At 37.1% G+C, this 26,530-nt stretch overlaps 1 protein-coding gene across 1 annotated transcript; it reads right to left on the bottom strand.

The window, feature by feature from the left end:
* Nucleotides 1-538: 538 nt before the first annotated feature.
* fra10ac1 (FRA10A associated CGG repeat 1) lies at nt 539-25,355 on the bottom strand. The gene is made up of 14 exons (XM_030163375.1): nt 25,253-25,355; nt 24,587-24,666; nt 24,423-24,515; nt 24,082-24,127; nt 23,879-23,955; nt 23,610-23,693; nt 23,369-23,453; nt 21,683-21,728; nt 10,347-10,460; nt 7,631-7,673; nt 7,130-7,263; nt 6,956-7,003; nt 4,168-4,252; nt 539-684 (listed from the first exon to the last, which is right to left on the bottom strand). Exons 1-14 carry the CDS (start codon nt 25,268-25,270, stop codon nt 642-644), a joined length of 996 nt encoding a protein of 331 aa, XP_030019235.1. The 5' UTR covers nt 25,271-25,355; the 3' UTR covers nt 539-641.
* Between the last annotated feature and the right edge of the window lie 1,175 nt (nt 25,356-26,530).

A 26,530-nucleotide genomic window follows, 5' to 3' on the forward strand; every position in this document is an offset into this window, starting at 1 on the left:
TTAAATTGACTGTTAAGCAAAAACAAAATGAATCGAATGTTAATGTATCTAATTGCATCGGTGTAGCCGAGGGGAGGATCCGTCCAACAGCCTGTCATTAACGACTGGGCCGTTTACAATACTTAACCACCTGTTAGTTTAAAGCACCATGAATCAGACGGTAAATGACTTTTCCTTCCTCTGCGAAGAAAGTTAAAACGAGGTAGACAGGGCAGTGACACGGCAAAGTAATTGTCTTTGTTTAAGCCACGGTCCATAATCTCCCACAACCTCACGCAGTTTCCTTCTCTGCTTCTGTGGTCAGTGTGTCCTTGGTCTGCAGTACATCACCGGCTAATCCTTGTTTTCTCTCTATAAGAGCAGAGAGCTGTTTAGTACTCCTGCTGATACCTATTTCATTGAATCTTCAGTGCGGGAAAGAAAATTAACCACAAATAAGAGTTGACTCCGGTTAAAAAGAGCGCCGAGGTATATTTGACACAAGTAGAGGATTGAACAAAGAAGGTGACAGGTGTGTAAATTGAAGACTCTGACAGGTAAAGTGTAAATATTATGTTTATTTCTGCGGCGTCATGCCGATTTGTCAGCGGCTCAAAGAAAGAGCTGTAGCTGCAGCAGGGTTTCCGCTGATACCGGCGCCGTCAAAGAAACATGTCTTCAAAGTACTCATCGAACTCCTCCTCTCTGAACGGATACAAAAACACAGAAATGTTAGTTCCTGTCATGCACAGGGGTACTCATGCTGACACACACTGTGACACACACACTCTGTTAAATGCAACGACTAACGCAGCGCGATGCTATACTTCTCCAATTTATTTCACTTGAGTGCATTAGTGCGAGACAAATAATAAGCAGGTAGCAAAAAAAGGAACTCGAAGGAAATTCTAAACAAAGGCAAATATATCCAAGTAAAGCTTTTAATTAGTGTACTATCTTAATGTGATTAACATAACAAAGAAACTGATGGTAGCCGGTGCAATTAAAAGCTGCAACATGGAGGCTGTGCTCATAGCAGGATTTGTACACATTTTTCAAGGTCAAATTCAAGCACTTATAAGAGTAATTTTCAAATTTTTACAGCACAGCACCTCATCACTGGGGTAAAAATACATATCTACAGGAATACATATACTCATGATTATTTTTTTCACTTTTTATCACAGTGATGTACATTGTATTTTGCTATAAACATCTAAAATTATGTTTCATAATAGCAAAAAGTTTAGAAATTAAAGGAGTACACAAAGTTTTATCCAAAAAAAAAGGGAAGCCATTTGGCGTTCTTCAGTCACACTTGCATCGAGACAAAGATTAACCCTTTCATGCACTGTCCACTCCAGTGGACAGTTCTTCTCCAGCTGTTCTCTTGTATATTCATGGGTTTTGTTGTTTTAGTTCCATATCAGCCAACACAGTGGACACTTATGCACCATCCCATACACTGTAATTCAGATCATTACTGTAACTTTGCTGTTCTTGATAAACCTGATCTGCACTAATATGTTTAAGTGTAAATCAATTATTTGTTAGACAATAAGGTTTTTTTTTGCATATTATCTCTATGAAGTGAGTAATTACTAGCATTAGAATATGTTAAAATGTGAGAAGACATCAGATTAGCAGCATTAAAAATGTTTTTATTTCATTGTTTTCATATCACTTTCTGATATTGGGTTTTAAACACGTTTCTTTACTTCAAAAATTAAATGCATGGATATTTTTGTAACTCCATCGAAAAAAAAAAACTCGATCGCATTGTTTTTTTCATGGCTAAACACTGAAGAAAAAAATCTTGACTAAGGTTCTCATAATTCGTGCATGAAAGGGTTAAGATAAAAATGTACCTGGAGTCAACCTGAGAGCGCCTGCTAATTTTCGTTTTCAACATAAAGTTTTATTTTTCCAAATGTGTCACCTCTTTGTAAGTAGCTTTGGCTTGACATCTAACCTGGCTGAGTTAATATTAACCCATAAAGACCCAGTGTTAGTTTTGTTGCAGTTCCCAAATGACTTTTTCTCTATTTCTACCTTTTTTAACTGATTTACCACCAATTTTTTTTTTTCATAATACAGGGGTTGGACAAAATTATGGAAAAACCTTCACCTCAAGATGATAATGCCCCAATCCATACAGCTAGAATTGTTATAGAATGGCATGAGGAACATTCTAATGAAGTTGAGCATCTCGTATGGCTGGCACAGTCCCCAGACCTCAACATTATTGAGCATTTATGGTCAGTTTTAGAGATTCAAGTAAGACGTCGATTTCCACCGCCATCGTCTCTAAAAGAGTTGGAGGGTATTCTAACTGAAGAATGGCTTAAAATTCCTTTAGAAACAATTCACAAGTTGTATGAATCAATACCTCAGAGAATTGAGGCTGTAATTGCCGCAAAAGGCGGACCTACACCATATTAAATTATATTTTGTTGATTTTTTAAGGTGTTTCCATTATTTTGTCCAACCCCTGTATTATCCTCTGTGTTTTGCACTGTTTGGTGCAAATCATGTATTTTTCTATTTTTAATTCAGGGTCATGTAGATCTTCTAAGAGTAAATTCAAAGTTAATTATGTCAAAACAGTGAAAAATGAAGAAAAAGTTACTTTTTCACCAAATGATTTTTTTCTTCATATTTAACCTTTTTTTTTAAGTGATTTATCACCATTTATTATAATATTAACTTCTGTATTCGGCATTTTTTGGTGTAAATCCTATATTTTCCTACATTTACAGTGGGGTAAAAAAGTATTTAGTCAGCCACTGATTTGGCAAGTTCTCCTACTTAGAAGGATGAGAGAGGTCTGTAATTTTCATCAGAGGTACACTTCAACTATGAAAGACAAAATGAGAAAAAAAAATCCAGGAAATCACATTGTAGGATTTTTAAAGAATTTATTTGTAAATTATGGTGGAAAATAAGTATTTGGTCACTCACAAACAAGCAGATTTCTGGCTCTCACAGCATTTCAAGGTCCTGGAGTGGCCTAGCCAGTCTCCAGACCTCAACCCCATAGAAAATTTGTGGAGGGAGTTGAAAGTCTGTGTTGCCCAGCGACAGCCCCAAAACATCACTGCTCTCGAGGAGATCTGCATGGAGGAATGGGCCAAAATACCAGCTACAGTGTGTACAAACCTGCTGAAGACTTACAGGAAACATTTGACCTCTGTCATTGCCAACAAAGGTTATATTACAAAGTATTGAGTTGAACTTTTGTTATTGACCAAATACTTATTTTCCACCATAATTTACAAATAAATTCTTTAAAAATCCTACAATGTGATTTCCTGGATTTTTCTACTCATTTTGTTTCTCATAGTTGAAGCGTACCTCTGATGAAAATTACAGACTTCTCTCATCTTTCTAACAAGGAGAACTTGCAAAATCAGAGGCTGACTAAATACTTTTTGCCCCACTGTAATTCAGTGATCATGTAGATGTTCATTAAAGATCAGAGTGAATTCAAAGGGTATATCAGAAACAGAAAAAAAATTAAGAGAAAGTGACTTTTTCAGTGAAATCTATCAATAACTGAACATAAACCAAGTGTCTCCATCCACTGCCATTGATTCAACTCCATGGGTTTTACTAGTGAATCAATGTTGTAGAAGATGACGGTGTTTCCACGGTAACTACACAGCCTCTGAACGTCCAAATGGGTCATATCTGATGACCATGAAAAGACGATAAACTGTATTTTACACCAATTATTTGCACGTATTGATCGGACTAGTGGATCAACAGGTATTAAACAGTTTATATCTGTAGATGGTTTGTGTCACTGGTGGCTGTTTGGGTCTTTATGGGTTAAAAATAAACAAAAAAAAATCACATCACAGAGTTATAATTGCAAGCACTTCAACTAAAATTGAAGCACTTTTCAGACCTTGAAAACACAACATTGAAATTCAAGCATTTTCAAGGCTTTCAAGCACCCACACGAATCCTGTCATAGAGTTCTTCACTGCCCCCGCACTAATGTCACAGCAAGGGTGACTTAAGCAGGTTAAAGCTTTGTGAAAGGAACCTAGTTGGTCTATAAATACTAGGTCATATAGAGATTAGTACCCTGTGTAAGTTAGAGGAGAGAGAGAGACTGTCTCAGGTGGTTTTACAGCAGCTTACTTGGTGTGATTTAATATGAACATTAGCTCTTAGCCTTACCTTGACTTTTCCTCCACTGCTGGGGCAGGCCCCCGCCAGTGGTCTGCTTCGGATTGGCCGGCTGACTCATCTCCAGCTTCAGAGTCTAATAGGACACGGTTTCAGAGATCAGTGAGACACACTCCCCAAGGAACAACTACACTGACGAATGCAGCTTATTCATCAGCTTTAATGTCATCACTGTTACCCCAGCACGGCACAAATTCATTTCGGCTGCTTAATTTTGGCCGAGCGTTTTAAGTTATTGGCAAGTGAATCATGGGAATAGGTGAACGTTTGAATTAGTCCCAAATGCAAGATATAGATGAAACCAGGATACATACATTCAGAAGGAGCCCAGCATCTTATTTTAGCCCCTTGGGCCCTTTACACTTTAATCACCTAGTGGTCAAACCAGATTTACAGTGTGCAAAACATAATTAGTAGTTAGCTTTTCCAAACACTCTAGCTCACAGACCAGCCAAAGTGTTCAATCCAGCCCTTGGGGTGAATTTGTGAAATGCAAAAATTACACTGAAGAAATTAACGATCATTTTAATTCAGCCCAATTCAATGTCAAGTGGGTAGGATCAGTAAAATACAGTCATAATAACCCATAAATAATGACAACTCCAAATTCCTCTCTTTGTCTTAGTATAAAAAGGCAAATTACATAAAAGTGTTTGCATTTACAAACTATCCTTTCACAAAAAATGTTAACCTGAACAAATATGAACAAATTGAAATGTCTCAAAAGAAGTAAGTGTAATTTTAACAATATTCTGCCTGTTACTAAATGTTTTGTGTATTTGTAGATCCACTGTGATCTGTAAGTTGTAATACAATTGTGTAAATGAGAAGCTGAGGCTGAATATTGTAAAAAAAAAAAAAAAAAATTGCACCTCATTTTCTTAGTTAATTTTTGTTTTTTCATGATTGTTCATGTTATTCACATTGTTTAAAGCACAGGTGTCAAACATACGGCCTGTGGGCCAAAACTGACCCTCCAAAGGTTCCAATCCGGTCCGCTGCATTATTTTATGACGTGCAAAAATTACACGGAAGATACTGACAATCAAGGATGTTGAACTGGTTTTAGCTCAGGGGTCAAATACAGACCAATGTGATCTAATGTAAAATAATAGCATAGTGATGCTTTAACAATAAAATGTAAACAACCTGAAATTTAAGTAAAATTTTAACAATATTCTGGCTGTTACTAAATGTTTTGCGCATTTGTTGATCTGATCTGTAAGTTGTGTTAATAAACTGACGCATTATATTGTAGATGTGATTCTTATTTTAGTTCGAAATTCCAAATATCAGAATTTCAACAATATTATGCCTGTTACCTGTGAAATATTGCTAACTAGCACCGGCCACCTCTAGAACCTGATTGGTCACCTCAGGTGTCAGTGCCACCACAGCTGATTGACAGGTCACTGCCTGTCTCGTTGAAAGATGCTTAATTATTGGAAATGCGAATGAGAAAGGCAGAATAAACATCTTTCAAATAGGTGACACATATCGAGAGAACCTACTTTCATGGAATACATAATTCTGAGGTAAGTTTTTAGGTGGTTTCAGAATGAGTCACTGTTTTAAACTACTGGACATATGACTGAACATTTAGAAGACAGATTTTGTTACCAATAGTTCAACTGTGTGAGTAGGCTAATGTTATGAAAGGCTAACGTAATCCTATGTTTGCCTCATGTTGAATACATTTACATTCATGCAGCTGCTTGTGTGACCAGTAATACCTACAAACTGCTCCTGATCAAGTCATCATAATTTTATAATAGTGAGCGAATACTATTGACGAATATTTGGGTAAACTAAATAGAATAGTCTTACATGTCACTGTTTCTAAAACAGGGTGTTTTTCTGGACTACTTAAAAAAAGGGCAAAAATTGAGAGTATACCCTCTTTTACAGGGACCACTACACCACTGCCTGTTACCAAATGTTTGTGTAACATTGTGTGTAATGCACATGACCAAATGAAATACAAAGTTGAGGCATAATATTGTTCAAACTGCACTTTTTCTTAAGAAATGTCAGTTTTTTTCTGGTTATTCACATCTTTTTGGGAAAGTATAGTTTTTAAATGGAAATATTTTTACAATTTCATGTTTTTTAATGTTTTTTACTGCACAAACAAAGAGAAAAACTTGGACTTGTCATAATTTATAGGTTATTATACTACTATTTTACCGGTCTGGCCCACTTTAGATCCTGAACTCCCATGCTCTAGCTGCTCCTTTACAGAAAATAAAAGCATCCCAGAAAGTACAACAACTGAAGTAAACACTCAGCCTTCAGCTACGTAACAGCTTTTACATGTGAACGAGTTTGTCTGTATGGATTTCAGTTGAACTCAGTGACATAATCTCCGGACAGATATGTTTTGGGTTTTTTTTGGTGTTGACCTACCCACCCACTCATTTATCAATCTATCCTGACTCTGAAAAAAGAAAGAACAGGGACAGGGACATGGGGGCAAAGACATATTTCATGTCACGCAGCTCAGTAATGGGTCAAACAACAAGAAGAATGAGGTGAAAAGAGACAGCATAAAAGGACGGTTAAGTAAAACCAGACCTGCTGTCTGCCTGCTGCTATTAACACGTTGCTAATGGATATGCTTGTAGCGGGGTATTTTGCTGTAAAAGGCTGGAGGAGTGTAACGGTCTAGAGGCCTAGAGAGGGTAGATCATAAAATGCTCAGTGTGTGTTTCTTAAAGGGGGGGGGGGGGGGGGGGGGGCTCTTCTGCATATATGTGTTTGGGGGAGTTATGAATGCTACCTTTGTCTGAATCCGGCGACTCCTCTGTGCTGCTGGAAGAGGAGTGATCTGAAATGAGAGTTAATCAAAAGGGAGTCACTGGAAAACAGTAATGTCATGCACAGAAGAAAAATAGGCACAAAACACAAGCAAGGTTGGTCCCCCAGAAAAGAGACGAGACGGGAGGAATTGTACCTCTGTGCTTCTTATATTTAGATTTGTGTTTGTGCTTCTTTGAATGCGAGGACGAACTCTTCTTTTTTTTCTTCTTTTGTGGTGGCTCCTGGTTCTCTGAAAACCTTTTAGTCTTTACTTTCACTTCCTTCCTCCTGAAAAATCGAATCACACATTGTGGCCACAGAGCATTAACAATATGAAGTAGCTGATTAAAGCAGTGCTTCAAGAACAACTTGAAATTCATGGCCGAGGGCTCTGTCAGGAATGTATGAATTATAATTGTCTGATGCTTTGAAAGGGGTTTTATATATCTTTTTTACAAAGTCTATTAGAAAATTCTGAACAAACTTACTGTCCTCTCTGCTCAGATCATCTTTAACCTACACATGCTATATTTTCACCATGACCAACACTCTTTACGCTTTTCACAGGATCTAAATAGACCCATCATGGACAAAAAAACATACTTTACTATTTTATAGAAAAATGTATCAAATCCTTAACAGCGTGCAGACTTACTTGTGATGGTAGTTGAGTTTGAAAGAGCATTCAGGGCATAATCCTAGAGCAGAAACGAGATGACATCATTAGCAGTAGAAGTAGTTTTGTCTTTAACATTTAGCTAATGAAATACAGCTACAGGATATTGACAATTAGAGTAACCTTTGACCTTATCTAACAAGTAAAGATGAGTGTAGATATGAATAATGAAGGTGAATATGTTCAAGAATGAAAATGAACAATAGCAACATTATACACACAATGCCATTAAAAATGCACAGTCCAAACATGTGATGTAATTTCCAGAAAATGATTTGCTCAGGTGCCTATTTTGTATACGTTGCTCATGAAATGAGTAACACAGTTAACAGCTGTGTTTTTTTCATTCCTGACACGTGCAATGTCGGCGTTTGGACTAATTCCTTAATATCAGACATTGAGTCGAATCTTTTGTACAGAGTCACACTTGACTGGTAACTGTAGGTGTGGTCAATAGCCGATATAAAGGCAGCAAAGAAAACGCCAAAATGTTTTGCCAGCTCAAAATGCCCCGACATACGATACAACAGAGAGAACATGCCATTGTCATGTTACAAGCAGGTCTGAGCCATGGTGAAGTCATGCACCGTCTACGCTGTCATCGCATTACAATCAGTCGTCTGAGTGATTGGACCGGTGCTAGATCGGATTCAGGACAGGATCATGACTTGTCAGTTCCATGCATCATCGTTGCACTGCTTGTTTGGAAGCCAGAGGTGGACACACCCCATATTGAATGATGATGACACTTTCTTTTTCTCAGTACCGTAATTTCCAGTCTATAAGCCGCTACTTTTTTCCATGCGCTGTGAACCCACGGCTCAAAAATAAAGCGGCTAATTTATGTTTTCCAGGCTATTGATCAATACGGCTGTTGAAGAAGGAAACAGAGCTGCTGCACGTAAGCTTCGCATCAATGAATTGATGGTGAGATGTTGGAGATGGAGTGGATGTGGTTTATAGTCAGGTGTGGGCAATAGTCCGGAAAGTACGTACAGTACCTGTTCTATATCGTCTTCATTTCAAAATTCTTGTGCTAACTTTCCGGGCCCTACATGGCCAGGCCCCTGCATACATTGCTTCCCTGATCCAGCCCTACAGCTCGACTCGTAGCTTGAGGTCTTCAGGACAGCACCTGCTGATGGTTCCACGGACCTGTTTTAGCACACGCGGTGACAGGTCTTTTAAAGCTGTGGCACCACGTCTATGGAATGACCTGCCTCTACACCTACGGTCCATGGACTCTGTAGAGAGCTTTAAGAAACACCTCAAAACCCTCCTGTTCAAAAAGGCTTTTTAGTCTCCCACCTGACCCAGGACCACCACAGACTGATTACACTCTATGTATTCATCATAACGTACTCCATGTGTCGTCATCCCCCCCCCCCCCCCCCCCCCCCCCCCCAGTCTCTCTATATCTCTATCGCTCTCTCTTTTCTCCTCCTTTACTCTCTCTCTCTCTCTTTAACCCCAACTGGTCAAGGCAGACAGCCATCCTTCAGGAGTCTGGGTCTGCTCGAGGTTTCTGCCCGTTAAGGGAAGTTTTTCCTCGCCACTGTCACCAATCACAAGTGTTTGCTCCTGAAGGATTCTGTTGGGTCTCTGTAAACTTAATTTGATTCTGATTTGAATTGATAAAGCACTTTGTGACTCTGTCTGTGAAAAGTGCTCTATAAATAAAATTTACTTTACTTACTTACTTTACTTACTTTACTTATTCAGTGACTGAATACACATGTTAAGTTGATCACAATTTGTCCACAATTCATTCTCTAATGACCAGTGCTTCCCTCTTTAATATGACAGTACCCTCAAACCAATTAATTTAACATAGCTCCACATATACATATTATTCTGACCTGTGCGTTTTTTATGGCGCTAAGTATATAATGTTTTATTGCAAAAACACTTAACCTGAAATGTGTGCTCTTACACTGATGCTGTAGATTGGCTTGTGTGCGTAAAGTATATTTATTGAAGATACTTCTGCATGTAAATGATCATAACATTCTGAACAGACACATAGGTTAGTGTCATCTGCATAGACATAAAACTTTTGGACATAATTCTGGTAAATTCTTTGATTGCAAACAAAACTGACAAGGACCTAGAACAGATCCCTGTAGAACATCTTTTCCATTTTCTAAGAGTGACTACAGAAGTTTATCAAAAGATACGTGCATGGAATTGAGTATGACTGGAAATGCGTAACAATTCTAATTGCCAACTTATGAGAAACTTTAAACAAAACCCTCCAACTGCAATTATTAGTTTTATTCGACATCCTCCCCATCCATGACATTGTGCCAGCGAAGCATAGAGTTCACTCTATGGGTTTGCAAGATAATGATTCATCTCTGTCAAAACATGGAGGACTGTAAAAAACACCAGCTTTAAAATTGCTAGAAATTGGGAAACCATTTAGTTTGATGAGGAGAAACAACATTTCAAAATGTGACCTGTTGCTTATTTCCTGCTTGACTGATTTCACGATGACTGGAGGGTCTTCCAATTAGGGTAATTATTCTAACAGGATTTTCTGCAGTATGATACCTGAAGGAGGATTATTATGAGCCGGTCTTAGACATGAGCCCCCAGTAGGCCGACAGCCTCACACACTTCTACACACTGACACACTTTTCTGTGAATGACCAGACAAAACAAATAGATGTATATGAGATTTCTTTTCGCTTACTGAGTTTCACCAGTGCATTTCTCTTCTCGCCCTGTTCAACATAGGCGAAGTTCACCTCCCAGCTTTTTAGGCCTTCCTGATTCTCACAACGTTTGTTCCCACACTGGAACTGACCTGGAAAAAAGAAGAAAACATCAGATGATAAATGTAGTTTAATCTGTTTAACTCTTTATAGGGCACTCATAGAAATACTCCGAAATTCAAAATGTCAACCTTAGTGTGTTATTGGAGGACATAACAAGACTTTATTACGATTGTGAAATTTTTGTAAAGTTTTTATTGTTATATAAAAAAATCAAGGCTAATGAAGTTCCCATATTTGGTTCCTTACCCATAAGTGGCAAAAAAAAAAAAAAAACCAAGAAGTATATATGACGAAAAATACAAGAAACATAAGTGCTGATCCAGACACCTGTCAACATCCACATTATCCCTTTAAACATCATTACTTACATTAGTACATTTACTTCATGGTAATGGAGATTGTTGACTCACTGTTCTCTCTGTAACTGTTGCTGTCACTGTCTTGTAATATATGCGTAAATAACCAAAAATAGTCACTTGCCTGATAAAGGGTTAAAGCATTAAACTGACCCCCTGTGCCCATGTAAAAACCTTCTCCTGCATGATAAAGCAATTATATATGATACATAAAGGGACGTACAACAGAATTAATACCAGTAAAAAGCTGTGCGACGAGGGAAATGTTTTAATTTAGGACAAGGAAATGCTAAGAATAAATCTGAGACATCTTCATATTCTCCCAGGCAACACCGATACATCCTGCTGAACTCCCTCAACCCATTCGGTCGTTCCTCCTTATTCCCCCCTGCTCTCTCTCATCTCCCTTTCTTCACCTTGCCTCATCCCCTCAGGCCTCCCTCCAGCCGCTACATAGCCAGCCTGTTATCCCCTAGAGGAGCTTAAGGTGGTATTGATCTGGTCTCCGGGTTTTCCTCCAGATTGTAACAGGGAGCGAGTGCGTCAGAGCAGTCCATTCTTGGCACAGTGAGGAGAAACGCTCCTTATTCTGTCAAAGGACAGTGATGCCTGGCCTCACCTGCCTTCGTTTGATACTGTAAACATTCAGGAGAGGTGACGCTGGCCGACGTGGCACTGGGCCACTTTGACCATAAGGTGGACTCTCCCTTCACGTGCTATATTAGATTAAGCATCAATGACGTCAGCTAAAAAAGACACTTCTGGCTGCTATCCTGAAGTGTCATTCAGGTGACTGGGTTTATTTTCGAGGGACTGAGGTGAAATAGGGAAACATAATAATTATGAGGACAATTTCCAGTTGTGTGAAATTTCCTTCATGCAGGAAAACTGTTAAGCTTAACCCTTTATTGGGCAAGTGACTATCAGTGACTATCAGTATCAGCATTTATGTTGTAATGTTCTAAATGTGATGTTCTAATGTTCTAAAATGCATGTTCCTTTCACCTTTCATGAGTTTTTCTTGTATTTTTTAAATTTACTTCTTGTTTTTTTTTTTGTTTTGTTTTTGCCACTTTCGGGTAAGGAACCAAATATGGTAACTTCATTAACCTTGATTTTCTCCATCACAATAAAACATTTTGAAAATTTTCACAAAAGTAATAAAGTCTTAGGTTGAAAATTTGAATTTCAGAGTATTTCAATGAGTGCCTTATAATGGGTTAATGTGCTATTGCAAGGGTGTCAAACTCATTTTAGTTTGGGAGCCACATACCTCCCAATATGATGTCAAGTGGGCCGAACCAGTAAAATAACAACAGTGAAAAATGTAAAATCTCATCATGAAATGTTTACATCTACAAAGTTACCTTAAAAATCTGAATAACAAGAACAACCAGAAATATCTTATGAAAAATTAGTTCAATTTTAACAATATTATGCCTCAGTTTTTAATTTACATTATAACTTAAAGATCACAATGGATCTACAAATACACAAAATACTTAGTGACAGGCAGAATATTGTTAAAAAATACGAGTTACTTCTACTTGAAGACATCATAGGTTACCCATATTTTTGTTAAAAGGATAGTTTAGAAATGTAAACCTCTTCATGTAATTTTACTTTTTCACACTAAAACCAAGAGAAAAATTTGGAGTTGTCATTACTTATAGGTTATTCTGATAGTATTTCACTGGTCTGACCCACTTTAGATCATATTGGTCTGAATGCGGGACGTGAACTAAAATGATTTCACATCTTTAATTGTGTAATTATTGCATTTCACAAACTCATCTCATAGGCCAGATTGGACCCTTTGGCAGCCCGGTTTTGGCCCGTAGGCCATATGTTTGACACCTGTGTTCTTGTGGCAGAAAAACACATCTAACCCTTCTTTTTGAGACTGTATGGAGGCATCTCAGCTCCATGGCAACATGAAACTGAGCAGTGTCCAAGGCGCAGACATCTGAGAAAACACACTCCAATCTATGCCATCAGCAGTGACGTCAATGACAGCTGCGATGTAATTCCCCTGTGACTTTGTACTTTCTCCCTAATGCACAGACAGATCAATAACATCACTTGAATATACAGGGAAAACACAACCTAGCTTTAAGTGTCAAGGTACAGCAAAAAAAAAATACATGGCCATGAGTACTGATGTGTTTCACCCTCCAGTTTGTCATGGCAGAGTGAAGTCCAAATTGGTTTCTAGACAACATCTCAAACAACCAAAGACAAAGAAAGAAAATCCATGGCTCTTAGATCTCTGCTGTCATTTGTTGACAAGAATAGGGGATCCTCACAGATCAGATGAGTCTCACGTGCTGGCTGAAAAGTGCTGGCATCAGATTGGCTGAGTAAATGAGTTAAGAAAGGGAACTCTGTCCTCCTACGTCAATGGATGCTAATGCCACAAGCAAGCAGCCTGACACCAAGACGGATCCACCGCAGGACAGATGGCTGCATGATTAACATTCACTGGATGAGTGTGCAGGGCAGTGACTTCGGCCAACAGTCTTTCACTTTTTATTCACTCCTAAATAACAGTTTAAGTTCACAAAGGACACATATGTCATCTGAGACTGCAGGTCTACAAGTTGACTCAGAGCATATTGTTTAGTAAACTCGAATTCTAACCTGCTTATGTACCTGCGCCAGTGAATAAGGCAGCAGCTTTTAACCGCATATGTTGAGGCTACAGGTGGGTGAGTAATAATCACAATCCACCATTCAAATTGCCATATTTCTTCTTCATTTTGCTATGTCAGTTAGACCAGAACAATGATGTTTTGATTTTATTTGCACTAATACAACATAATATTACATTACATGTTAACACTATTTCCATAATACCACTATTAAAAGTTAGAATCAAGTTGTAATTGGCACCGAATAATTGTTTAATAATAAAACAGCGATAAAAATTCAAGTATTCTTCTTTAAAAAGAGATTTGATGATGATGTCCCAGTGTGCTCGTCCTTTGCTGATAATTATTCAGGCATTAGTTGAGAAATCTCCTGTCAGCGATCAAAACAAAGGCAGGGGAAGACAGTATTGGGAGTTTTTTTGGCATTTCAAAACACATGGTATGATTTTTGTGACTCACTGAAAAAGACTGATCATGATGTAAGATTAGATCATCCACCCTTAGTCGTGATTCAGAACTAGACTCTGGACTAGGGATGGGACTTATATTGTTTAAGTTTAGTCCATAACCACTTTTAGCTGTTGTTAGGTTACATTAAATAATATCTCTAGACCAAGGAGGGCAAACAGATACTATACATAAACTATTTCCTTCTGTCTTCTTCAGGAAAGTGCATGTGTTCATCAGCTTGTGTGTATAATATGAGCTTTGTACATCAGGAGGTCCATTAAAAACTGGAAATGTTATCCTACTGAACATTTGAGTGAGATTTTTGTTGTATTCATAATTTGCTAAAAACAGATTTTGTGTACCAAGTGAATATTTGCATGCAGTATTCTATACAGGGTCTCTACAATTTCAGACATTTATTACAAAAGCAATTGATGAGATATGCTAATCAGATTTGTTCTATGTATTCAGTGGTTATCAGAGTTTTTAATCACATTGAATTTGTGTATTTCAGGTACCCTGTTGATGAAATAGGTTCTGTTAAATAAACCTTTAAAAAATGGCGACTCCTCAAGAAAAGGTACTATGTGTGGCGTGGTTTATTGAAATAAAACTGAACAGGATTAAGTATGGACGACATCCATATATCTGTCAGTTCATGCATGGCACAAGAAATGTATGGAGACAGGGACAGTGTTGGATAAAGGGAAGAGTGGACGGCCAATCACTCCAATATCACTCCCCTGGATTTCTTTCTATGAGGTTATGTTAACACAGAATTACAACAAACAAAGAAACGGGACATCAGTAACTTAAAGCTAAAGATCACTGATGCCATTGACACCATTGATGAGGCTATGATACAGCCAACATGACAAGACATCCAGTAGTGTCTTTATGTGCTTCGTACAACTAATGGTGCTCATATAGAGTAGGGATGGGAACTAATAAGAATTTAATGATTCCAATTCCATTATCGATTTTACTTATCGATCCAATTCCTTATTGATTCTCAGTGGGTGAGGGAATAAAAGAGTACAAACAGGTTTGTTTGCTTTAACTGTCTTTTATATTTCCATCTCTGTACAGAAAATATAACATATACAGTATGCACAAATAATAATAACAGATGACGCCGGGCTCGGCTCCAGATACATAGACATATATGAGGTGGTAATCAGGAATGTTAAGGGGGCACGTGCCGGTGACAGAAGCAATTACAGATGGGGGGAGGTTGTCACACCATACGACTGTACAAAGTGAAAGTGAAACTTAAGACACTTTACTAATTCCTCTATGTCTCCCGCTGTTGTGTACCTCATTTTCCTTTTCCCTACCTTCAGAAACTTTTATTTGAGGGGGCAGGGCATTTGTTGGAGGGATTTCCCCCCCTTTGAAGGAATGGACACTTTATGTGTTCCAAGTGGCCCTAGTGTCATCTTTTGGCGTGAAACATAGTCATACTTTGGAGTGTTTCTCCCTCAACGCCATGTTGACTACATTCTAAACCAAAACAATGCAGCGTACATGTGACGTCATCACGTATGTGCAACAAAGGAGGAATCGATAAACAGAATTGTTAAGCAGGCAAACGATTCCAAGGAACTGAGCTACTGGGAACCGGTTCTCGATTCTCATCCCTAATATAGAGGTGAGTTAAATGAGGCAAAAAAAACCTCAATATCTACTTTTCCTCTTGTAATAATTTCAACAGATGTGTCTATTCATTTTGTAATAAATTTGTTCAATTGTAAAGAATCTTTATGGATGCCCTGTATTTGTACGATTAGTATGTCATAGTAAACAGTCATGAAGTTGTAAATTTAGTTCTTTTTTGCGGCTCTTCTTGATGCTCGTCACCCCTACCCTTCCCCTCCTCGGGGTCACAGGCCTTTAATAAATTTTCAGCCTCTGAAATGTTGAACGGCCATGCTAAGTGCCACAGGCAGATTTTTCAGATGTCAGGAATGTAAGCGTTAACCAGAAGGTTGTTTCTGTGACCACGGTCCCACCTCTGCCTCCTGATCAGAGTCTTCCTTTTCAAGTCTGTTTTTCACACTGAAAAACAAATTATTACTGACCATCAGTAATTCAGTTTTACAACTAAACATCACAGCATCCTTTTAAATGGGTAAATAACTTTACATAAAACAGAGATAATTCTTGAAGTTTACAAACTCTGAATCTACCTCTCATTCTGTAAACTACTGAGAAAACACCCTTTTTTTTTTTAAATGTTCAACCCAAGGACAACGGTACACCCTATTTCTCATACCAAAACATTAAAGCACATATCAACCACATCTTATGAGTTGCATTTTTCAGACCGCAACCGTGACAACAAGGGTTTTAGCTCTAATTAAGGCTGCATTTTTTTTTGGCAAAACAAATACTTAATGTGATGTGTATATGATTTTCATGGACAATACTGTGATTGCGATAACAGGGTTCATACAGGTTTCTACAAGTTAAATTCAAGACTTTTGACGACCTTCTTAAGATTACTTAGAACAGAATTTAATGCCTATTTCATGGCCATACTGGCAAAAATTTGTGACTCCCAGAATTTAGGAAAACATATTTATTTACTTCAACACCTTGATTCCCACAATTCCAAGTCATTTGTCACTAGAGCTGCAAAGTTAGCAATAATTGGTTCCTAATTTCAATAGAAATTGTCGGGTTGGAACGGGTGGAACTGAGCAGACTAACATTACTTTCTTTCCTGCTTGGACATTTCCCAGATACATTTAACCCTTAAAGACCAACCATCCACTGGCAACCAAAATCATGTACTGATATAAAAAGTTTAATACTTGTTGATCCACTAATCCTATCAATACACATAAATAATTGGTGTAAAATACAGTTTGTCATCTTTTCATGGTCATCAGATATGACCCATGTGAATGTTCAGAGGCTCTTTAGTTAAAGTGGTAACACTTCATCTTCCACAACATTGATTCACCAGTAAAACCCATGGAGTTCGAGATAAATAACAGTGGATGGAAACACTTGGTATAAGTTCAGTTAATGATATATTTATCTGTTATATCTGTTTTTTATATAATAACCCCCAAGTTTAATTAGAGCTCTTATAAGCAACTACATGATCAGTGAATTAAATGTTGGAAAATACCTGATTTCCACTTAACAGTGCAAAATATTGAGCATAATACTATAATAAATGGTGATAAATCACTTAAGAAAAGTGAAAAAATAAAAAGAGAGAGAAAAAATCATTTAGGAACGGCCACAAAAGTAGCACTGGGTCTTTATAGGTTAAACACAACACAGCCATCAAGTTTATGGCAACATAACTTAAGACCTACCATATCACATTTAATACCTTTTAAAGACTTTTTTAAAGGTATTAAATGCAGATTTGTAAATTCAAGACTTTTAAGACCCCGTGGTAATGCTGGATAAACAGTGTTATGGATTGTAGAAGCCAATAATGTAATAACAGCCGATAACGTAATAACGGCCGATAACGTAATAACTTTTAATTTTAATTTAAATTTTTAAAATGTAGTAAGCCAATAATGTAATATCTGGCCAACTACATAATAAAAGTCCTGAACCAATAATGTAGTAACTTTTGGCCAATAATGTTATAACTTATTGGCTGGTTATTATGTTATTGGCCTGGTAAAAAAAATTCTTTGCAAATGTAATAATTGAGCCAATAATGTAATAAGTTATAACGTTATTGGCCAAAAGCTATTACGTTATCAGTTCAGGACTTTTATTACATTATTGGACAGATATTATGTTATTGGCCTATTACATTTTAAAAATGGCAAATTTATTACATTATCGGCTGTTATTACGTTATCAGTTGTTATTACATTATTGGCTTCTACATGGGTCTACAGGTTTACATTTGCCAAGATCATTGGTCTGAATCCAAAAACATCACCGTACAACAGAAGTGGTGATTATTTTCTGGTTGCCAGTTCATTGTCAGTCTGCTTGTTTGCATCCATTTTACATGGTCAACACCGAGGGCAGACACTCCACAAGCTTCACTGCCTAAACAGAGACTGATACGTCATTTCTTTATCATCGTTGTAGATAATTACCACCTCACACACAAACAGACAGGGCTGTCATGTACACATGTACTTTCTTAAATTTAATTAAATTGTAGCCTAATACTGGCTTGGAAAATGATTTGATTAACTGTGCAGCTCTGGTTGGAATTCATTCGAACACGGTTACTTTATTTATTTTATTTGTCTCCATTCGAAGTTCAAAGCTTCAGAGTTAGTCAGGGTCTCTCCAACGTTAAAGTGAAAAACAGACAAACAGGAGTGATCACATAACCTGCTTGGTAGAGGTAATAAACATGAAAACAATAAGAATACAGACACTGGCAGGCTGTTGTTTGACTGGGCGACTCTTAAAGCTTTCTGGGCTGTGTGCTAATGAGCTATCACTTCTACAGCCAGTTACTTCTGGCAGCAGATGAAAAAAGAAGCAGCAACATTTCCCCATAAAGTACGAGCGCTGCCTACGCTATGTTGGAACCCGAGCCAGGCAACCATTTAAACTTAAAGTGAAAGGATCTCACCTTTAAATTAGCCTGTCACTTTCATTTTGCTTAAAATACAACAGAAATTAAGCAGGAATTGCTGGAACGTAACAGGATGTGACTCAGACATTTGTTAGCAGATGGAGTAGTGTTTATGAATTGAAAATATCTTTATAAATCTAAATTTAAAAGACTAAGGATGAGATATTCTGATATGAAAATGTAATATCTTCCTGTTTGTCGACAAAACAAATTTAATAATGATGTGATCAGCGCAGATTATGGTGGCACTTTCTGATGATGATTAAATGGATGGAAGAATTCAGTGAAAAAATGCAAGACTGCCGTTTTAAAATGGCATCAGATTTCAGACCTGACAAACATGCACTGTGAGAAAGGAGATTCTGAGCATGTTAAAACCATTTTAACCCATAAAGACCCAAACATCCACCACAGACCAAAACCATCTACTGATCTAAACTGTTTAATGCCTGTTGATCCACTAATCCTATCAATACGTGTAAATAAGTGGTGTAAAATGCAGTTTGTCATCTTTTCATAGTCATCACATATGACCCATTTGGACATTCAGAGGCTCTGTAGTTACCGTGGAAACACTGTCATCTTCTACAACATTGATTCACCAGTAAAACCCATGGAGTTGGGTCAATGACAGTGGATGGAGACACTTGGTTTATGTTCACTTAATGATAGATTTGACTGAAAAAGTCACTTTTTCTTCAGTTTCCTCTGTTTTTGATATAATAACCATCAACTTTAACCTAAACATTAATGAACATCTACATGATCAATAAATTAAATATAGGAACATAACTGATTTTCACTGAAAAAAACTAAATTAGAGAAGATAATACTATAATAAATAGTGGTAAATCACATAAGAAAGGTAAATTAGAAAGGAAAATTCATTTAGGAGCTGCCATAGAAATGACACTGGGTCTTTATGGGTTAAAGACAGGAACGTTACATAATCCCAGACCTTTAATAGTCAATTTTCTCTGACAGGGGGCCCACCAAAAATAAGCTCACACTGAAACACCTTTGACTTTTAACCTCATTCTGACAGCGAATGTAAAGCTCGATTTACACCGGAAGACAAACACACAGAAAAAACATGAGTTGGAGCAAAGTGCTGCATGCCTTTACATTCCAGATGTAAACCCTTCTCCTGCAAAAACAGACACCTTTTAATATTCAATACGCCTCTGTCTCATTTACAGCAAGACTTTTTTTGTTTTGTTTTTCACATAGACCCTCCAGAATTCTCTCACTCGTACACAGCTGAGAATCCTTTAGAAGTAGTGATGTTTTTGGTCTAGACAAAAGGGAGGAAGAAGCGAAAGTGAATCTCATTCCTCAAGAATTCTGTAAGAAGCAAGGAGATGTAGGAGTCCTTGCACATACAGAACTGGAAGACTTGCGAATCTTTCAGCTGTAGTAATGGTTTTGGATGAGACAAAAGGGAGGAAAATATAAAAGTGGATCTCATTCCTCAAGAATTCCGAAAGATACAGGGAAATTGAAGAGTCCAAGGGGAGGATAATGCAATCCTGTTCTCATGCATTTGATGTGAGGACATAATGTTCGCTGCTTCTTATGAAAAACATTACACTGTTTTTAAAAAAAAAAAAAAAAAGGTGAAGAAGAAGGCATTTGGTAACCAACAATTCCTGCAAACACCTTCAATCCAGTATTACACAGTGACCCTGAAAAGAAAGATCAGTGTTCCTAGTAATTCACCTGACTGGGAGAGTATTACCTAACACCAACATGACCTAAAGTCCACAGATAGCAAGAGTTGATAAGAGGACGATTTCCATGGCAGAGCATAAATACTTTGGCCCTTACATGGAGATGTGGCACCACCTGAACTTCTAACAGTAAAGAGGAAAGTTCAGTGTTGTCTTATGTATGAGTAGGTTGAAGCCGAGTATCTCTGGAACAATAAACTAAGCGTTCTTGTCCACTCGTCTACATTCGTGGCATTTAGTAATGAGTAAGGTGAAAAGCTAGAAAAGCACTAGGGCCCAAATAGCGTCTTTATTGATCCTGCATTCAAGATCAAGCCACATCAAGATGGTGATAAAGACTTTCGTCCAACTTGCAATTTTACTTTCCGGTTTTTACAAATACCCCCCTGAATACAAACCATCCAGTGCTATTCATTTAGTATTGATTTCAGTGGAGAGTTAAGAGCCACATGCTCTAAATAGTGCTTAAGAAGTATTTCTTTAGGATCCATCAATGCACGGCAAATCACAGATGTGACAGCTTAAATGAGGTGTCTCTGACCTGATCTAATCCCACTTCCTGTAGAGTATTGCTACAGGGGTTGAACTGTCAGAGACCAGGATTACATGGCTTTAATCTGGAACAATATATTGGCTTAGTTAACATACTGTGTTCGTGTATGTTTATGCAGCTGTATTGATAAAAGCACAAGCAAATTATTCAAATGTGGGCTGTGTGTACGTTAACGTGTGCGTGTCTCAAACTTTATCAATGAGCTGTCAAGACAGGTTTACCCTCGAAGGGGCTGTTGATGCGGACCTTCCAGGTAAACCTATAAATAGTCGTCACACTCGCACGAAGGAACAGAAGACGGGGAGAAGAGGTGTTGTACTAATCCTAAACAATTAATAGACAGTGATCATCAAAGTGCTGCCAAACTGTCTCACCAAAAGCAAAATAAGGTATTCCTTTGGGTTGTGAGACACAGAGAGCGTCGACGTTGGGTATGGTGTTCTTTTTGTGTGAATCAACCGATCAATTCATACCTGAGAGGCACGAATATCCCCAGTTTGATGCAATGAATAAACAAGAAATCAAGAGGTCAAACATATAAAAGGTTTTTAGAGAATTTTGTGACAAGCCAGTGAGTCAAAGTCAAGTGAGAGAAATGGAACAGAACAGATTTACACTCATTTTACACAAGGGGAGACTTAGTGTGAGGAACTATGTTAATAAGTGTTGGTCAGATTGTATGCATCTTTGTCGCCATCTAGTGGAGGAAGTTATGGATTCTGTACACGGAGAAAGAGGATTGCCTCTGTTGGGAAATGCATTAAAGAATGGCAGCATTTTAATTAAACATAAGTTTTTAATTTTTTATGTTTTCTTACATTACACTAAAATACCATGAATATGAATATGCATAGTGATATGATGCGGGTATAAATCTAAAATGAAATGAAGGAAAATAAAATATATAACTGAAAATTCAGGCTGTGCATTACCTGTCCCGGAGACAACTTCATTCTCAGTCCGCCAACGAAAACCAAACTATTGGGACGCAAACAGATGTATTTTTGAGCATTAAACATACATCATACAATGTACATTTCAAAGAAACCAACTATATTGAGGGTTTACCCACATTTTAAATATCATTAATTAAAGAACCATTTCAGTGACAGGGTATTGTGTATTTTCTGGGTGTGAAGCACAGCTGTAATGCTCGACCCATTCCATCTCATTTAAAAAGCTATAATCCATACAGTTTATTATTATTACAGCCACTTTTTTAATCCATGATGGATCACAGATGGATGCACAGTTACCTGACTGTAAATGCAAATTTTAGATCTATGTGCACAGTGTCTATTTTATTTGGAATAAAGCTTCAGTGAACACCGCAAACATGAGTTGGTTGCAGTTAGTTATCATTATGTATCACCGATGCTTGTTTGCTGTTCTCCTTCTGTCTGTGGATCATCTGCTACACTTCATTTACCTAACACCACTGATCAAACTATGACTACATGTCTGAGACTGATGTAATAAGTGAAGGTTTTTGCAATCAGTCTGATATATCACAAGTTTGAAAGATATTTATCTTAAAATCATCAGTGAAAACATTGCAGCTATGAAACAGAGTCATAAGCCCACAGCCCTGGTTCAATATATGATACTGGCGCGTTGACCCGTGAGGAACTACAGGTTCTAGATGTTGTAGTTTATTTGCTGGGGAGCGCTAACATTTGGAAAAAGATGTTATTCTATATTTTATAAGTACTGACATAAAAACAGTTTGGTAACTCATTCTTTAAAATGTAAACGACAATTAATATATTAATACCGAAATCTAGGGCCTGAAGTTAATAAATGCGTCGTTCCTTTTATAAAATTAATTTCCCATCATGCAACGTGGTACTGCGCTTCTGGTCAACCAATCAACATGATTGTGAGGCTATTGTATTCCAAAATGACTAATATCTCCCAAAATATTGGTCCTATCAACCAGCCAAGATATTTAATATGGAGATGGGACTATTCCTCAACTGTAGACACCAAATTGGCCTGTTAAAAACACCTCAATTTCTCAAAACTGTGCAGATACACACACACACACACACACAGACAGACACTCTGAGACCTTCCCCTATTATGATATAGATATTTTAAGGCTGGATGGAGACCAAAATTTCCCAGTATGACTTGTCAAAGAGACAGTGAGGAGCGATAACCCACATTTGTTTAACAATGGGCCAGTGCTGGTATTATTTTAATTTTAACCTTTACCCATGACACCATAACAATGGGTAATATGGTCCAGGCCAAGATCCAGGAAACCCCAAAAGTAATATCTGTGAGCGTCTGTGTTTCTGTTTATCCTTAAAATGGCACAAAACCACATTAACTCTCAAGTCCTTCTCCCATTAGTCAACATTGTGTCACCTAATCACAAACAGTGACTTCATACTTACTCAGACTGTCACATTTTTTTGTCAGTCCACCTCAGACAAACAATCACTGTCCTTCACATTCCTGTCACAACTACTACTTCAATGTGTTGCTGATTTAATTAAAACACTTCCAGGTGTCAGTTTAAGTATGCGATATTACATTGACTGACATAAACTAAACTCATTTTCATGTTGCCTTTCTGTTTAAGCTGAGGGACTTCATCTTATTTTTCCTACCTTGTTTTCTTTGTATCTGCTGAGGTCTGCAATGCAGTACTCCTTAAACAGCTTGTCATAGTATCTCTTGGCCAGTTCTTTCTCCCTGAAACAGAGGAAACAGAGGTAAGATAAATGATAACACCATCTTTACTAAAATGAATCAAATGCAATATGTTTCTTTTAAGTTACAACAGAGGATGGTCCAAAACAAACTGAACACTGAAGCAGCATGTATGAACAGCTGACTGTGGATGACTACCATGTCATATCTTCCTCATCCTCATCCCTCCAGAGAAAGCGGTGATTCTCACGTAACACATCGAAGTCTGTTTTGTCTTTGGCTCTGCGGGAAGAAAGATGTTCACGGAAGCAGCCCATAAGCACAGGAACAGAGACGAGAAAATAATAAAAGAATGCTACAGAAAGATTCTATTAAAAATATAGATCATTTAAGCAGCGGCCTCATAAAGTTTTCATTTTATTACCATTTTTATCCTTGTGGGGCAAACTGACAGGGACATAACTTACACAGAACGTTTGAAGTCGGCCATCTGTCCTCCATAATAAAGAATGTAGTCACCAACAAACTTCTTATGTCGCTCAAACTGTACATGAAATTAAGGTCAGTTTCTCTTCTTGCATATAATATTGTGTTGTTGTAAGATACAGAAACAGTCTGTTGAATGATTTTATGCTAAAATTATTGGCAAAGTTTAATTAAAAGAGGATACAGCATTCAGAGATATCAGGTGGGCTCTTCTGTTCTTGGCTTCTTCTCTGAAAAAAAGAAAAGTTCATTTATCTTATAGATTCATAAAGATTTAGTTCAGTAGAGTATTTTAAACAACACTCGAGCTTTCATTTTATTTTTTTCAGGAAGTAATAACTTTAACACATAAAACTGGGATTTCTCTCATTTTTATTTGGTCATAAATTGTGTGCACACAAATTAAAACTTACATTTCTGCTGATTTTATGATTCTGCCTCTTACATAAGGAAGGTAGTAAAAGAGCTTTGCCATAGTGTAAAACAAACATATGACTTACATAGAAAAAGTGGATCATACACTACCTGTCTAGCTCATTACAGTGGAAACTCCGATGAGCCACCCGGGAGTGCCGATCTTTCTGGAATGGTTTCTGTAAGATTTCCTCCTCCCGTTTTCTGTCACAGATTGCAATATGAGTAGTGATAATAAACACTTAAGTATTTTTTTTTTTAGTCTTTCATTTTACCTTTTAAGGGTTCTCTCTGAGGTTTCTCCCTGGCCATCGTCATCACTGAAGTCTGAATCATAGCCACCACCTCCATGAACCTGATGAAACACAGCAACTTATTGGTATTGGACAACAAACACACAATCAGATGCTCAGAGACTAATAAGTCATTTAAAACAGACAAGAAGTATAACAATAACCACTGATAAGCATGCCAGTGGTGATTTTTTTGTGACATTTGACATGGTGGTTTCAGTAGGACAGATTCTGCTCCAAATAATGCATACAATGTTATGATTATCCACTATGAAATTTCACACTACGTTAGACAACAAGGTATCAGCGTGTAATAAATGTGCATTAAAATAACTACTCCTGTATTGGAGGGTTGTTTATAGAGATGTTTTCTGTTAAATCTTTTACGCAGATTTGCTCATCAGGGGCGATGCAATCCCCTTAATTAACCTGTGTTGTACCTGTCAACTTCTCCTTTAATAACAAGGGTGCCGTCACATTATGTAGTGATAAATGCCCGGTGAGCAGCAAGCAAACTAGCTACGACTGACGATCGATGCTAGCATGAATAGCTAATAATAAGTACAAAAATCGTTAAATGTGGAACTATTCCTTGAAATCTTCATGTAATGAGATAGATAACATTTACGAATTTTAACCAATACAAACCTTTACGAGACTATCCATCGCTTTTTTCGGTTAATCCAACAAAATGTCGAGTAGTAAATGTTTACAAACTGTAAATACGTCGACAGGCAATGACGGCAGCAGCGAGTCGCGGTTTGATGACGTAGGAAAACAAACCTGGTTCAGGGCAAATTAAAGTGAATACTACTCCAAAAGAATATGCCATAGTTTTTGATGCAATACCAGATGGAGTTAGAAGGTTACTGATGTCTGCTCCTAAAGGTAAAAGTTGTATTGTCCCAGAACTAAATCCTGTTAACATATATATTTGTAATGTCTGTCCTTTATTGAGTGATAAAGCCACTAACCAATGTATTAGAGAAATTATTCAAAGAGATATTGTTTCCAAACCTGCAGCTGTTTTTTATTGGAATAATATTTACTATGACATAGACTGGAAAAACACTTGGATCCTGTCAAAGAAATTTATTATAACTAATAAGGTATGAGAAGTTACTTTTAAATTGATCCATATATGTTATCCGGTGAAGACCTATATGATTAAATATAAAAGAAATATTGATACTATTTGTTCTTTTTGCAGCAACGCAGAGGAAACAATATGTCATTTATTTTGGGATAGCACCTACACACATATATTTTGGATTGATTTAAATAATTTTATAAACACAGAAATTGACTCTTCGTGTAAACTGAACTTTCAACACATTTAATTTGGCCTATCACAAATTGATAAAATAACTCCAAAAAAAAAGATATGTTATCGGCCTTTTGATTATTTTTGCCAAATTTCACATTCATTGCTCCAAATTTGCACATCAACGTCCAAACGTCACTGTTTTCAAAGCCCTTTTTTCCAATTACGTAGACAATTTGAGAAACAGTATAAATTCTAAAGCAAATAAAACAAAAAAAAATATGTCAAATGTATAATCTTATTCAATTTGTATAATTTCGATTTATTCCTCGAGCAATTTTTTTTTTTTTTTATTCCATATGTTTATTTATTTATATTTATTTATTTATTTATTATTATTTTTATTTATTTATTTTTTCTTTCCTAATATCTTACATGTATTTCTCTATATAATGTAAAAGATTTTGTGAATTATGGAACTTTCTACCCTTGTTGTTGTATACTGTTATGTATATTTACTGTTCAGTGTTAATTGTTCAAATAAAAAAAGAAAATTAAGTGAATACTACAACCCAATTTGCCAATCAGAAACCCAGCTTTGTGGTTTTTAAATCTTATTTGAAATCCTATCTAGACACCCTTAACTTTTGCACTAACACTAA

Source organism: Sphaeramia orbicularis, chromosome 19 (genome assembly GCF_902148855.1).
Source record: "Sphaeramia orbicularis chromosome 19, fSphaOr1.1, whole genome shotgun sequence".
Taxonomy (NCBI): Eukaryota; Metazoa; Chordata; class Actinopteri; order Kurtiformes; family Apogonidae; genus Sphaeramia; species Sphaeramia orbicularis.